Source organism: Trichomonas vaginalis, chromosome V (genome assembly GCF_026262505.1).
Source record: "Trichomonas vaginalis G3 chromosome V, whole genome shotgun sequence".
In the NCBI taxonomy this organism is placed as follows: domain Eukaryota; phylum Parabasalia; order Trichomonadida; family Trichomonadidae; genus Trichomonas; species Trichomonas vaginalis.
The window spans coordinates 33003418-33019233 of record NC_067207.1 but is presented as its reverse complement, the minus strand read 5'-3'; the positions used below and the strand labels follow the sequence as shown (position 1 = coordinate 33019233).

The 15816-nt window shown below is 34.1% G+C and overlaps 8 protein-coding genes and 3 pseudogenes across 11 annotated transcripts, besides 2 other annotated features; 6 read left to right on the top strand and 5 right to left on the bottom strand.

Annotated features, from left to right (window-relative positions):
* Nucleotides 1–7088: part of a mobile genetic element that runs on past the window's edge.
* Nucleotides 1–15816: part of a mobile genetic element that runs on past both edges of the window.
* TVAGG3_0447460 (uncharacterized protein) lies at nt 3258–3453 on the bottom strand (the record flags this gene model as incomplete). The annotated part of the gene is made up of 1 exon (XM_051234458.1): nt 3258–3453. A coding segment is annotated over one exon (196 nt), but the record flags the coding sequence as incomplete, so codon positions are not given.
* On the bottom strand, nt 3914–4729 carry TVAGG3_0447450 (protein of unknown function, DUF4106 family; the record flags this gene model as incomplete). Its single annotated transcript, XM_051234457.1, has 1 exon — nt 3914–4729. A coding segment is annotated over one exon (816 nt), but the record flags the coding sequence as incomplete, so codon positions are not given.
* On the top strand, nt 4779–5658 carry TVAGG3_0447440 (annotated as a pseudogene). Its single transcript has one exon. A coding segment is annotated over exon 1 (880 nt).
* Nucleotides 5884–6304, top strand: TVAGG3_0447430 (annotated as a pseudogene). Its single transcript has one exon. A coding segment is annotated over exon 1 (421 nt).
* On the top strand, nt 7711–8361 carry TVAGG3_0447400 (KilA, N-terminal/APSES-type HTH, DNA-binding family; the record flags this gene model as incomplete). The annotated part of the gene is made up of 1 exon (XM_051234456.1): nt 7711–8361. The coding sequence occupies one exon, from the start codon at nt 7711–7713 to the stop codon at nt 8359–8361; it is 651 nt and encodes a 216-aa protein (XP_051104186.1).
* Nucleotides 9000–9473, bottom strand: TVAGG3_0447390 (uncharacterized protein; the record flags this gene model as incomplete). The annotated part of the gene is made up of 1 exon (XM_051234455.1): nt 9000–9473. The coding sequence occupies one exon, from the start codon at nt 9471–9473 to the stop codon at nt 9000–9002; it is 474 nt and encodes a 157-aa protein (XP_051104185.1).
* On the top strand, nt 9564–10424 carry TVAGG3_0447380 (organellar and viral DNA polymerase type B; the record flags this gene model as incomplete). Its single annotated transcript, XM_051234454.1, has 1 exon — nt 9564–10424. A coding segment is annotated over one exon (861 nt), but the record flags the coding sequence as incomplete, so codon positions are not given.
* On the top strand, nt 11000–12407 carry TVAGG3_0447370 (organellar and viral DNA polymerase type B; the record flags this gene model as incomplete). The annotated part of the gene is made up of 1 exon (XM_051234453.1): nt 11000–12407. A coding segment is annotated over one exon (1408 nt), but the record flags the coding sequence as incomplete, so codon positions are not given.
* TVAGG3_0447360 lies at nt 12764–13337 on the top strand (annotated as a pseudogene). Its single transcript has one exon. A coding segment is annotated over exon 1 (574 nt).
* On the bottom strand, nt 13419–14276 carry TVAGG3_0447350 (uncharacterized protein; the record flags this gene model as incomplete). The annotated part of the gene is made up of 1 exon (XM_051234452.1): nt 13419–14276. One exon carries the CDS (start codon nt 14274–14276, stop codon nt 13419–13421), a length of 858 nt encoding a protein of 285 aa, XP_051104182.1.
* Nucleotides 14301–14558, bottom strand: TVAGG3_0447340 (uncharacterized protein; the record flags this gene model as incomplete). The annotated part of the gene is made up of 1 exon (XM_051234451.1): nt 14301–14558. One exon carries the CDS (start codon nt 14556–14558, stop codon nt 14301–14303), a length of 258 nt encoding a protein of 85 aa, XP_051104181.1.

The window sequence follows — 15816 nt, the reverse complement described above, 5'->3', positions numbered from 1 at the left end:
CCTTTAGCACAATGTATTTATATATCTTCTTTCATTAACATTTTTTGTCTTCGCTTCATCACTTCGTGTTAAATATCCATGGTAGTCCGTTATAATCTGTTCGTCTGAAGTTATATAATGAACATGGTTCTTGACTTTATCACTCAGAGCTAAAAGCTCATTTTATCTGCTTTTTCGGCTAATTTCTCATTAACATCATTCACTTCTAATTCAACTCTTCCGCCAGAACTCTTATTATCATTAATCTTTTTCATTAATTCTGTAATTACGTCATAAAGACTATATTCTGTTTCGGTTTGTAAATAATGAGTCAAAATTTCTTTTCATCATTACATCGCTGACATTAATGATATCACCAATTCCTTTTTCATTTATTCTCTTCATTAATTCTGCAATAATGACGAATATATAATCTGTTAATTTATTCTCTTCATCGAGGGTTATAGAATGTTTTGAAATTGAATCATTAACTCCTCTAAATAAATCAATTAACTTCAGGATACACGTTTTAATGTCTCGAATAACCCGACCAGTATCCTGTTGTTCATGTTCTTCGTTCCCGTCGTTACGTGGTTTTTATATCTCTAACCATCATCAACGCAGCCATAACCGGAGGGTTTGTTGCTATCTGTTCGAAAATCCGTCCTTATGTACGGTATATCTAAAATAATTTCTTTGTGTTTGTTAAAACATTTGAAACAAGTCTTTTAAAACCATCTACAAAATTTCCTGTTTCACCTAATGTTCTTGCAGCATTTACAAGCTCACTCATTCCGCTTTTGACCCCAAAAACGTCCAATTGCATTTATTTCACTTTGTATAGTTGTCCATTCAGCGAAACTAACACCCGCATTCGCTAAGCTGAAAATGAAATTCAGTGGATCGAACTTAATTCCACCTTCTTTTTCAATTTCAACGAACTCACTAACATGAGATTTTAAGTATTCTTTCGTTAAAATTGTTTCCCGATGTTATGTCATTAACGAAACTATCACCGTCAAAAGTTAACGAATTCAATTTCGTCGTTGATGCTTTTATTTCATACACCGCTTTATCGATAGTTTTTGGCTCACCTTCTTTAGAAGCATATGAAACATTAATGAATGAATTATATGTATTCGTGAATGAATTAAAATCAATGATTTCATTAATGACGCCTTTAATGATTCATTTACTGTCGAATCCCTTAAAGCAATTAATGAACTGTCATTTATGAAAGGTACACTGCAAACCGTCGAGTTTGGATCAAATGCTGTAGTTGGTGCAGGAATATTAATGATATAAGTCATTAAATCATTAAGTGACGTAAATAATGTTGTCGTTTTTGATTTAATTTCTTTAGCATCTGTTATATATGGTAATTTTATTTCTGTAGTTTCTGAATTAAAGATATTCGCTAAAATGTTTTGTAAACTGTTTTGAACAGCTGTGTAAACCGTTGAATCCGGAACTCTTACGATTTCACCGTCCTTAATAAAGGGCATTGCACATGTGTAGTGCTTGGGTCAAATCTTTTTGGGTTATGATTCAACATATATTCTAATGCTTCATAAACAGACCTATATACTGTTGTATTATCTTTTTCAATAATTTCACCGTCCTTTATAAACGGCATAGTACATGGAGTTAAAATAGGGTCAACTTTTCATAGTCCTTCCATTTATGTATTTCTCAGTATTTCCATCAGTGATAACAATATATTGTCAGTAAGTGTGAGAGAGTATTGACCAAATATAAACGTTTAGCTCTGTCAGCTTCATACGCATATGCAGCTATACTCATATTTTAATGAGAATAAAATGTTGTTCTATTTGCAAAGTACAGACCCAAACGAATACGGGACAGTAAAGCTACAAACAAACTTAGGTCTACAGAATGAAGCGCTTGCATTCAGAATGGTTGACTTCAATACTATCGCTTCATTCGTATAACAGATGAAACAGATTTCATGGAGATTGAAATAGATGGAAAGAAGCACGAAATAAGATTTCACAATAATGTAGAATATAAGATGGAAACATTAGCTGGAGTGTTAAATGCTCTCATAAATACTACAATAAACAAGGATAACGAAGAAAACTTAATGAATGTTAAACTTATTGCAGGAGTTTTGAAGTTCAGTTATGCGAAGGAGTTTAAGATAACACGAATGAGTCATAGAGTACAACTTCTTTTGGGTGCATACCATATGACATTTCCTTTGAAAAGTGTTGACAAAACGATTGAGATGAAATCTGTTCCATATGTATGTTATGGTAATTGTTTATACATTGAGTCTAAAATAGCTAATGTCACAGGCATTTCAGGAGTTAATAGTAAAGGTTCAGTAGAATATAAGTTCTTTCTGTTATGCAGTCAATTCAATGTTCATTCCAAACGTTCCTGTCATAGCAACTCATTTAGGTAAATGGGTTCGCATTAGTCCTCATAATTTGAAAGACATGCAATTCAGACTTGTTGACTTTCAAGGAGAGCCTGTAGAACTGAAGGCACCAGTGCGAATGACTGTTGAAGTTGACTTTTTAGAAAATATTAAATGCAACAGCTTACAAGAGAACTCAGAGCTAAAAATATAAAGTATGAATGTTATGTATTAGGTCATGAACTTTGGTTGTTGCTGTTTGATGAAACAAATGAGTTAGTTATGTCAGTCAAGAGAACAGAAAAATATTGTGTTAGTGAAAACTGCACCAAGTCAATAAGATTAGGTTTGCATTATGAAGATGAGTTCGATACTGTTGAAGAAGTTTTGGATAGATATTACAAATTGCTAACTTGAAATTTTTTTTGACTGACGGCGCAAAGCGCCAAGATGGGCTCAAAGAGCCCTCCTGACTGCTTTAATTTACTAAAACATATTTCAAACAAAGTTTATATTCTGTTGAAAGTTTTGTATATTCATTCGAATATTTATACTTAAACTCAACTCCTGTAGTTCCTGGTGTTTCAATGATGCGGATTTACCTATTTTCATGAATAGTGGAGTTTGACCACAGCATTCGATTTCAGGGTCGAGATAGTCAATGACACATTGTTTCCCTGTTATTCGTGATATAACATTTTCAAGGTCCTCCTTTGTTAGAATTATTTGGTTCTTGCTTATAAGATTTGTCAAAAGCTTCTTATCGTCTTTGAGTAAAATTGTTTGGTATAACTGAAAAGGTAATGGTCTACGTTATCTGAAGGATTTGTTTGAACATTTGTGTAAGGATTGTCGTTGGCTTCTCTTGAAAGAACTTGGTCCAGTGGTGGATACTCTAACTTAACATCTGATGTAGCGTTAGCGTTTGAAGCTGTGTTTAAATTCACGGATTTCAGCTCTGGTTCTGGTTCTTTCAAACACTCTGAACTATAGTTCTTTATGACAATATTGTTTGTCGTTCGTGAGTCAACATTTGATGTTGGTTCAATTGGAACATTAACGGCACCAGCTAAGATGGATTTGCTTCTCATTTCATATAGAATAAAAACCTTTTATATGTATGAAATGAACAATATACTCGACAAGGGTTTGAATGTAAAGCTAACGAATGAAAATATTGTTGAATTCACTGAGACAGGTGCTGTGTATAAAGATGTAGAACTACTGAACAAAAGAGCTAAGGGAAGAAGCAGGAACATGAACAAAGGTGGAAGCCTATAAAAATTTATGTCAATGATGGCTCAGGAGGTTCAAACATAAAGTATGCAGAAAGTTATAGAGTTTATGCTCTCAAAGGTGAAAAGCCTTCATTTAAGAACAGCTATTCTAACGCATATCCTCAAAAGCTAACGGATGGGGAAGTGGATGATATGAATGACAGCAAAAATATTAACAGAAATGGCGACAGAGATGCATGGAATTTGTTTACCATCAGTCAATTGAAGGTTAAACTTTAAAACAATGTGGTCGTTCCCATGGAATATTTTTGACTTTAATGGTATTAGTCATGATATGAATCTCAAGGTATGAACGAGGAGAGATGAGAGACTTATATGCTTCCCAAATTTCTTCAAAAGGTAATGTTATACCTGACTGTTTCCAAATGAGTTCAATATCATAGCGTGAGAAACCTTGAAAGATAACGAAGTCAGTTATGAGACGTTTTATGTTTAAAGCTAAAAACCTCCATGTTTGCATAAGTATTGCTACAGTTAAGTGGTAATGTCTGACTTTAGTAATGATGTTAGCTAATGGTGAGTCTGGTTTTGACACTAAACCTTTTCCGGCGAAGTCGTCACAAACGAGCAGAGTGTTTGATGGATATTTTTTGAAGGGGTATTTTGAAAGTTTTGACAGAATGTAGTTTGTAAGTCGTTTCATATCGTAAACTCCTGAGTACTGACGTAAGTGGTGTTTGTCAATAATTCTTTCCATCTCTTCTGAAGTCTTTTGCATTCCGGACTGTATAAATTCAACGATGGCATAATATTTCCTCTTACGTCGAATGTAACGTTGAAGAAATTCAATGAGTTCACTGTCTGGAACTTTAACGACAGAGGCTTGAACTTTTGACATAAATGTCTTCGCTGTTGAATCCATTGAATCTGAAGTTGCTGATATAATGATTTGGTCATAGTAAGAGTCGTTTCCTAAACGTTCTGTTATAAGAATATGACGAATGAGGTTAAATGTCTTACCTGAACCCATCTTTCCACAATAGAAATAAACACCATTTGAACAGAACTCATAGTCCTTACTGAAAGGAAGAATGAGAGAAGAGTTAAGTTTGTCTGTAGTTTCATTCATGTCTTCATCTACGTCATGTATTAAATGCTTCATTTTATCTCCATTAAAAATGCAAGTCAGAAATATTCAGAACATAGCACCGAGTCTAACTGACAAGAGTATAAAGATATACTATGAACATGTTATGATGAAACCAACCAAAATTCAAGAAAGTCAGTATACTTATGAATATCCAAGACACTGGGTAGAGTATGTAGGAGGTGAGAAAGCTATTGAAATCAGACAGGTTCGAAGTATTCCAGCAGGAAGAACAATATTATTGAAGAACTTTAATGTTTGAGATATAATGATGAAACAAAGAAGCAGATAGTTTTCCTGTTGCTGTGTATGTGAACCTAGACACAGGAGATGACATGAAAGTTTTTAATACAAAGCTTCAAACGGTAGTGAGAGAACAACTGACTGCGGAAGGGCATCCATTACCTTCAGAAGTTACCATAGCATATAATTCTGAAACAAACTCAATAGATTTTAAAGTCATCTCTGCAAAGAAGTCAGGATTTACATTTAATGAAGCAGATGTATATTCGAATGAAAACTTCAAAGCTATTGCATGGTTAGATAATGATGATTGCTTTAAGAAAATCTTTAAATTCAGTGACTCAACGATGTCAATAGATGACCTTCGTGGAATGTTACCATCGACGTTTACAGTTGAAGGTTCAGCAGGATTGCTTACAAGATTGTCAATTGGAGGCATTTGGTCTCGTGAGAACATTATTATAAAATCCAGTATAAGTGAATTTGCTGAAGAATCTATATTATGTCTTTCAAACTACATGTATTCGCCGCCGAAGCATTATAGTATAACAAACTTTGTCAGTAAGTTTAACATAAGACTTGTCGAACCTTCTTCAATGAAAGATGTTGTGCTACCTAAAGATGGAAAGGATGGACTCATTATTGAAATGATTTTAATAGCATATTAAATGAGCTTGTTCTTGAAGGTCATTCATGATGAATAACTGTTGTAGAAGATGTTAGCAATTGTTCAGACATTTTGAAGCGTATAGATGATATAAGAAAGAAGTTAGATAGACGCAAAGCGGTGAGGGCGAAGCCCGTGAGAACGCTTATGTTTCATTGACTTTCTCCAGTAACGAGAACTTTTATGAGATAATATTGAAGAGAGATGATTTTAATATTGGTGTAAAATGGTAGCTTGGGCCGCTTTAGGCGCAATGGGAACAAAAGCATTAGCATTTGGAGCAAAAGCACTTGGAGCTTATGACGCAGTAAATAAAATGAGTGGAGGAAGGGTTTCAAAGACATTAGATGCAAATAAAGGGAAGATTGGAGGCTGGGTTGCAAAGAAGTTAAGATTAATAAAATAGGGCTCATAATAAAGCATCCAATTTGGTTGCGACTGAGTCAGAAAATGCTTTAGGAAAGGACGATGAGTTTGCAAAACACGCAAAAGACTTTAATGACCAGATGAAAGGTGAAACAATGCATTTAAATAGAGTCGATGGAACTAAAGAAAATGTTTCTTCTCCACCAGTAGTTCTTCTGTATGGTCCCTATGGAATGTATGGAAACCCTTACGAAAGACCATTTGACCCATTGACCCATTGACTGGTGGAAGTAACTGGTATCATTACGGACGAAGAAGAAAGACAGTCAAGTTGGAGACAGACGTGAAGAAAACAACTAAAAAGAAACCAAGGAAGAGAGTTATAAAGCAATGAATTCAACAGGGTGAAAAAACAGGTGAAAAAAGAGGTGAGATCTCACCACTTCACCTAAATTTATTTTTGTGCTATGTTTTCATACGTGTGAGGGTGGTGATATCATTAATTTTTATTTTATTTTTTAAAATTATTTTTTATTTTATTTTTATATAAATGACAGAACAAAAGCAACTCATTCGAATTCCACAGTATAACAAACATACATTTAAACATTTATTCTTCCTTCCTGAGCATAACATGTTCTTTCAAATACATCCGAGACCAGTTGACTTTTCATTGACTGTGTATAAAGATAGAAATAGTTATATCATTAAACCATACGATGACGAAGGTAAGTTATGTAAATTGTACGTTAAGAAGTTAGAGAAAGTTTATGGCTTCAAGTATGACTACAATAGGGTTAACACTGATGATGAAGATATTGAGGAAAATTTATGAGAACATTAGTGAAGTCGTTAGTGAGAACGATAGTGAGAACGTTTATTTTTTACATTAGTGAGTTCATTAGTGAAGTGAAGTGAGTGGCGGTTTTGTAAATATTTAAGGTTAAGTTAGTGTTGTCGTTTGTGTTGCAAAATATACGTTAACGGTTTCGTAAAGTGTCAAATTCACATATAATGGGTAAGGAGGCGCGCAGTGCCTCAGTACCCTTGATATGTTTACTAACTAAGATTCTATGGAACTACAGCATATCTTATTGACAAAAGTCTTATACCAATAATTCTTCTGTGGATTGACCCTGTTGTTGGATATAACTTCATAACTTATGGTTCATTCGACTCAGAACGTTGCAGTGAAGGCTTACTTTACATCGTTCAGAAACCGAAGGACTTCAATACAAAGAGATATAAGATAGGAAGAACATATAATATAACTCAAAGATATGACAGTACAGTCAATAGAGTCAAGGTTGTGTTCGTTAATGATATGAGAGCCGCAGAAACAGAACTACTCGAAAAGTTTGAGAAAATGTATGGTGCTCCCATAAAAGGTAAAGAAACGTTTGAAGTAGATGAGATAGATAAAGCTATAAAATTATTTGACGAAGTTGCTGAAAAATACATGTAAAGCGTTTATTTTTGTCTTTTGTGAAAGTCAGAAAATAACGCTAATTTTTTCCTAACAAAAATTTTTATCTTGTATGTAAAGACAGTAATGTCAACATCAGAGAACACAACAACTGCTATCGTTCATGAAGCCATAAATGAAGAATACGAGTACATACAGTATAACAAACAGTTACGTCTCATTCGTTCAGTCAAAGACGATATGTACCAAATGCAAAGTATAATGAATGCTCTTCGTTCTACAAAGCAAGCATATCATTGGTTTGAAAACCAACAGACAAAAGAACTTTTAGAAGAATTTCCTCATATAATTGCTTTGCAGAATGAAGAGATTCCGTATGAAAATCGCAAGAATTTGGCTCCTTGTTTGAAAGGTTATTATGTTCATAGACTTTTAGTAAACGCTGTAGCAATGTGGGCTTCACCTCGTTATGCTTGTTATATTTTCATGATGTTAGATGAACTATATAAAGCAAAAGATGAAGTCATTGAATCCAAAGACAAAAGCATACAGAAAAGAATACCACGTTCGGTACCAAAAGGAAAGGAAAAGAGTTATAAGTATATGATATATACTGAAGAGTTGGAGAAAGAAGAAGATAAAGATATGGTTATGTTACATTTAGTCAGAAGAAACAACAAGAGCTTTTATGACTTAGCTAAGATATATAAATCTGACAGAAACTGGTTCTATCGTGAAAACTTACCGATTTCAATGACACCGAATGAGCAAATAAAGGAAATTGTCAAAAATACTCTTCCTCAAACACACTATGACATCAAAGGTTGCACAATACTTACATTCAAAGAAGACTTAACATTACTGAAGGAAAAAATAACAGAATATTTCGATAACTTCAAAGAGGAAGAATGAAGTCACGACAACATTAACGATGAAGTCACGACAACATTAACGATGAAGTCACGACAACATTAACGATGAAGTCACGACAACATTAACGAAGAGAGAATGATGTGAAAAAAGAGGTGAAAAAACGGGTGAGATCTCACCTCTTCACCTAAAATATATTTTTGTGCTATATTTACACTCATTTACGAAGAAGTCATGAATCCTACGTCAATTATGTTCGACACTGATAACATTAACGATAACATAAACGATAACATTAACGATAACATAAACGATAACATAAATGCTCCATGTCAATTATGTTCGACACTGATAACATTAACGATAACATTAACGATAACATTAACGATAACATTAACGATAACATAAATGCTCCATGTCAATTATGTTCGACACTGATAACATTAACGATAACATAAACGATAACATTAACGATAACATAAATGCTCCATGTCAATTATGTTCGACACTGATAACATTAACGATAACATTAACGATAACATTAACGATAACATTCATTTTTGCATTAATCCTGCTGTGTTGTCAAAATGTCATGTTGTCATCATTTTTAAAAGAAGTTAATTAACCTGGTGACATGGTGACGTGGTGACACCATCAGTTATTCAAAAATATATTTTTGCTTAAATAGCTTCAGGGTCTATTTCTTCAACCATTTCACTTCCTTCGTCAATGTCAATAGAAGCTTCTTCAACCTTTGGTAAGAATTTCTGTATAACATCTTTGTTCGTTATTGTCTTCAGAGATGAAGGATAATATTTCACAGATGTTTCACCCTTCTTATATTCTTTCTGTTCGGAAAGATTTAAAGCAATACTGAAGAAGTCAATGTTAGAGTTCTTTATGACAGTATAATGAGTATCTTTGACATTCACGAAGAAACTCTTTTGTTTCAAAACTACTGCTAACTCTTGTGAAGTATAACGTTTGCGGTCAATGACGATAGCTAATGGTCTGACATACTGACCAAACTTAGATTCTTTCACAAACTTCTTGTTAAAGATAACATTAACATTTGAAGCATTATTGAACTCATTCTTGATGGCAGTAGCGAGAGCATTGTATGAAAAGAACTTGCAATCTTGCATGTGTTTCATTAAAATAAAAATATTAAATTATTTTGAAAAATAACTTAAAAAAATCTAATCTAATTTTTTCAAAAAATATTTTTTTATTTCCTACTAAAGATGTATCGGAAGTTGTCTAAGTTAGAACACTCGGAAATAAAACAACTTCTTACAGAAGCTAACATAGAAGTAGCAAAACATTACGCAACAAACAAAAAAGCACTCGCTGACATCCTCAATGACTATAATGGTGCAATAAGTTATGATAGAATTCATGAGTTCATAAAGCCGCAACGCGGCGAGGACGAAGTCCATGCAAGAGCATTTCCTTTAAATGACATTGCTATTGACTTATATCATAGACGTTCAGTACCTCATGAAGTAAGAAGAGAAATGTTTGACATAACAAATGCAAACGTTGGTGAAACAAGAAGAAGAGACGACACACTGAAACAACAGAGAAGAGAGATGTTTAAAACTGCTATAGAACAAGTTCGCAAAGCTAACGATGTCATTCGTTCCATTGACGACAAACCAAAAGAAGGTGAGAGATGGTTAAAGAAAGATGAAGAGAATAGGAAGAGGAATGTTAAGACAGGCAATAGACTCATTGACTTTAACATCGAAGCTTTAGATGAACCAAACAGAGACTACTTACACAAACATTTCGGTAAGGTTTTCATGAGACTCTTAGAGAAGATTAAAATAAACTCCCAACAAAGATGGATGGTATGTTATAAACTTGGTGGAAAGTATGAATGTTCTACGTTAAACCTCAATAATATTGGAACATTACTACATCAGCTCTTGAAGGAGAACTTTATATCAGAGATAGAAGCAAATGCTGCAGGTATTGTTGAAATGCACTATGACTTCTTCTTGACAAACATAAAGAATCTTACCGAAATAAAGATGTATGATTTAACAGAATATGAAGGCTTAACGATGTCAGATGTAAAGAAAGGCAAACCAAAAAAGAGACCATATAGAGATGAAAGCACACTGACAAATGACCAGAAAGCCATTTTGGAAGCTCTTAAGCAAACAGGAAACCCAGCACTTATAGAAAGCTTTTGGAAAGATAATGGTGAAAAGAAGTTTTATAAGAAGAGAAGCGGTCAGTTCTGGAAGTATCTTTGCACATTACCTATAAATCTTGAACGCTACCAAATCTTCAATGAACTGAACAAAAGAACTGCAACACTTATGACAGAAGATAATTGTTTCGTTTATGCTTGCATTCAAGCTGGAGTAGATGAAGAAACTATTGACCACATGAGAGAAGTCATTCGTGTTAGAGACTTTCCCAAAGTAAAGTACAAGAAATTTCTGACGCAACAGGTATAGCATTTAATGTTACCATTGGTTATTTCAATGACTCAAGACATAATGAAATAAAGAGATACATACCAAAAGAATGTGAAACTGTTCGAACTATTGACTTACTTCTTGTTGAAGACCACTACATGCTAAATGAAAGATTACCAATGACAACATATTTCATCAGAACTTACAAGAAATTTCAAAGCTGTGGTGGAATGAACATTGAGAAACAAATGAAGATTTATACAAAAAGAGAAGATAAATACATAGTTCGTTATGATAGAACAACACCGTTATGGGATGTTATGAAAACATTGTGGGAGTGCAAATATTTCGAACCTATTTCTTATGGAGAACTTTTCACATATACGACTGACTTATATAAACAGAACCTTGCACGATTTAAAGATTTGACATATGCTCCAAAGTATTGTGTACAACTGAAGAAGAAAGCCGAGTCAAAAGAAGTAAATAAAAATAAGTGCAAGTTCATTCCTGAGCACGTTTTCTTTGCTGACTTTGAGTGCAGTACTGATGGCTTTCATAAAGCTTTTAACATCTGTTATGACAGTGAAGATGGTTCAGTGAGTGAAAGCATATGGGGTCAGAACTGTGCAACAGAATTTTTGGAGCGACTTCCTGACAAGAGTTTAATATATTTCCATAACCTCAGTTATGACATAAACTTCATCTTAAGACACATGACAGAAGTGAAAGGAACTCCCATCATTAAAGGTTCACGAACAATGCAAATAACTGGCTTATATAAAGGTAAAGCAATCATTATTAAAGATTCATACACTGTTATAAATAAGAAGCTTAAACTATTTCCTGCTATGTTTCATTTGCAGTGCGGTGAAAAGGAAGTATTTCCATACAACTACTACAGCAGTGTTTTGTTAGCAAATGACAACAGAACTGGTGTCATTTCTGAAGCGTGTAAGTTTGTAAAAGATATTGATACGTTCATGAAAAACATAGATTTAATCGAAAACTGCAGAATAGATGAGAACCACTTCGATTTAGAAAAGTATAGTACATTCTATTGCAAACAAGATGTAAGAATTTTAAGAGAAGGTTTTGTTAAGTTCCGCAATGATATATTGAAAGAGTTTGATTTAAACGTTTATGATTACGTTAGCATTTGTTCAATTGCTAACAAATTATTTGAGAACAGAGTGTACTTCCCGAATGGAAATTTATATGACCTCTCAAATAAACCAAGAGAATTTATTTCGAGATGCATTCAAGGTGGAAGATGTATGCTGTCAGATAACATGAAACAAAAGAGCGAAAAGAAACTCATTGCTGATTTCGACGCTGTTTCATTATATCCATCAGCTATAGCAAGACTTTATACTTTAGAAGGTATTCCAAAGGTTATGAAGAAAGAAATGTTAAGCACAGAGTATCTCATGAGACATTTATTCGATGACGACCAAAAGGAACCCATTGGTGAAAAGTTTATGTCTGGCTTCTTTGTTCTCATTAAGATAACAGAGATTGGAATACATAGACACTTTCCTTTAATAGTTTGTGACCCTGAACTAAATCCAGAACTTAACGTTCCCAGAAGTTCAAACACTTGCTGTTTAATGTATGTTGACCATATAACATTACAAGACCTCATAAAATATCAAGGTGTCAAATGTGAAGTGTTGCAAGGATACTATTACGATGGAAACAGAGATATTAGAATAAGAGATGAAGTAAAGAAGTTGTTTGAGTTAAGGTTAAAGTATAAGAAAGAAGGAAATCCTTTGCAAGAAAATATAAAGCTCATTCTGAACAGTATTTATGGCAAAACTATTCTATCTCCTATTGAGTCAAAAATAACCATAGTAAATGACAAAGATGCTATAAGATATGCCATCAGAAACTACAACCATATAGTGAAGTTCGAAGGTTTGGATGGTTCAGATAAAACTATTTTCAAGCTAACGAAAAGCATTTGCAGACACTTTAACTTCTGTCCACTTGGTGTTAACATTCTGTCTATGTCGAAGAGAATAATGTGTGAAGTATTCTGTACTGCTGAAGATATGGGTCTTCAAATATTTTACCAGGACTGCGATAGCATGCATATTTTCAATGAAGACATACCAAAGCTTGCAGCAGAGTTTAAGAAGAGATACGGTCGCGAACTTATAGGAAAGAACCTTGGTCAATTTCATTCTGACTTCGCAGAAATAACACCTGGAAAACAAAGTTTAGCATACAAGTCAATATTTTGTGGAAAGAAGACTTACATAGACTTACTCACGAATGATTTAAATGAAGTTGCATTCCATGCACGTTGTAAAGGTGTAAAACAAGACGTCCTTGCTTTAACCGCTAATGAAATGTTTCCTGAAGCTATACAATGCTATTACAATGAAGATAAGAACATTCACATACCTGTTGGAACATATGACAAAGACTCTGAGTTCAGTTTAATGAAACTTTACAAAGCACTTTGATGGTCAAGAGATTGGATTTGACTTATGTAAGTCTTCTAGTCCTTGCTTTGCTGAAAAGCTTAACTTCTCAATAACGACTAAAACAAGCTTTATTCGTAAGTTGAAGTTCTGAGGTCATTTATTTTTGTCAGCAATGAGGTCATTCATGATAAAAATAAGCCGCTAGCGGCAAGGGCGAAGCCCATGTGGTCATTTACAATACTGCGATGGTAGAGTTTAAGAGTTGTGCTTCAATATAGAGACAGTCCTTATGGTCTGGAGGTAAGAACACTGGGCAGTTATGGTCATGAGTGGAGAACATGTCTATCCAAAACTCACGATTGAAGCCAGTTAATTTATAGTATTTAGGGTTAGGAAGTGGTGAAGTTCTTGTATGACCAATGAACTCATTTTCAACTCCCTTACTTAAGTTTGAATATAATATAGCTTGCTTTCTATCCCAAATGCCAGGTGTTACAATCTTTGAAAATTCATTTTTCCTCGGAAGCATTGCATCATCATTGAAAACATTCTTGAAATCATCACTTGGTTCAGAGATTTGAAATCTTATACGTAATGGATTTTCTTTCTTTTTAGCTACTTCATTGAATGGTGAGAATACAATGAATTGACAGTCATGAGTTCCATCTTCATTTTCATTAAATTCATAATGAAAGTCTATAAGTTGTGGCTGACTACCTTCTTCTTTCAGTTGTGCAAGAAACTCACGTAAAGGCTGTAAAGTTTGTACTTCAATGTTAAACTTTTTCTCGAACACCTCATTAAATGAAATCATACATTGTAGCAATGTTGTATCGTCTTTAAAGTATTTGTATATGTGAATGTTTTGGGCGCTTAAAGACTGTTCGTCATTTTCTATCTCGACTTGAAGTATAAAGTCAACCTTTCTGAAAGCACGTGTTATATACATATTTGTTATGCCAATGTACTTCTCTTCATTTATGTTCACAATCCAGTCTGTTGGAAACTTAAACGTTACTCTGTTCCCCTTTATTTTGACGTCAGGGTTTTCACTACTGAACGCAACAGATAAAGGTATTTGTCTATACATTTAGTTCCGATAAAAATAAACCATTTACTCTTTCTTTGCTTCAGCTTCTTTAGCTTTTGCTTCAGCTTCTCTAGCTTTTTTTGCCAGTAGTCTTGGGTTCTTTTGTCTTCCAGCAGCTAATGCAGCAAGTTGTTTTTCACTAAGTTTTCTCTTTGGTCTCTCTGGCTTTTGTTCTTGTTTTTGTTCCTTCAGTTCGGATAAAATTTGCTCACGAATTTCTTTCTTCAATGCTTCAACATCTATGACCCCTTGGGTCTTGTCCGTAGGGCTTGTCTGAGTCATTTGACTGCAGATAAAAAACAAAATTAAAACTTTAACCGATGTAAAATGAGCTTGTCAAAATCAGAGCGAGAGTCTATTATATTAAATGACGCAAGAGGAATACAACATCCTTTCTATTACGTAAGTCAGAGTAAAGATGGTAAAATATACGTAAGAAAAAGAAGGTTCCATTAGCGAATGCAGAAAGCGACAGTATTAAGGTGCATGGCACCGAGGGCGAAGCCCATGTTAAGCCTTCTATTCAAACTGAAAAGTCAATAGAACCAGAAGAAAAAGAAGCCAGATGTACTTTCAATAACGAACCAAGAGCTTATTGCAAAGTTCGTGAATTTCATTGAAAAAACAAACCGAGTCAAAGAATCCTGACCCGCCAGTGAAAGAAGTTGAGACAAAAGAGAATGTACAGTTCATTGAAAATGTCAAGAAACAACTTCCACCACGAATGCCAAGAAGAAGAGTGAGAATAATGAAGTAAATAGATATTTTTATCTGAAGTAAATACATGCAGAACGAACAGTTAAACGAATTTACTCCAGCAGAGCATATTCATCAGATTCGCTCATATTTCGATATCATAGACAATGCAGTTCAAATTGGTGACACTAATAGAAAATGTTCTGACGCAAAGATTCCATCACAACTGGAACTGCTAAAGATAACACATGGGTAACATTCAATCTCTCACCTCCTGGTGAAAAATATGTTGGACCTTTACAATACATTCATTACGTATAAAATGGAAGGTCAATTTATTGTAGATAAAGAAATTGGTTCAGGTTCCAATAAAACAAACCCACCAGGATTTTGGATTGGTTTCGATGACGCTTTCTATGCAGTTGCTGGATATCAAATCCTTGCAAATGGTCGTATCGTATATTCTCAAGACAACGCAAGAGAAGAAGCATATATAACTTCAAACTCACAAACTACCGAACAAATAAAGAAAGTAGATGTTTTCTCAAAGACTCGACATGAAGATGTATGGAGTCATTCGGGAACATGCAGAACAGGACAAATTGTTAGTGGTCCAATTACAGCAGGAAAATCATTTGATTTTAAGCTTCGTTTAAGAATTCCTGTTAGAAGATTCCTTCCATTAGAAGCTATTCGATTTATTCCAGCTTTTGCAGGAAACATTCAGCTTAAAGTAAAGTTCAGTAGCGACGCCTTACAATGCACATCTATATCTGTAAATGATATCATTGCTTTCAATCCAACTCTTTAAAGTTGCATTTGCTTCAGATTCAAATCCACCGAC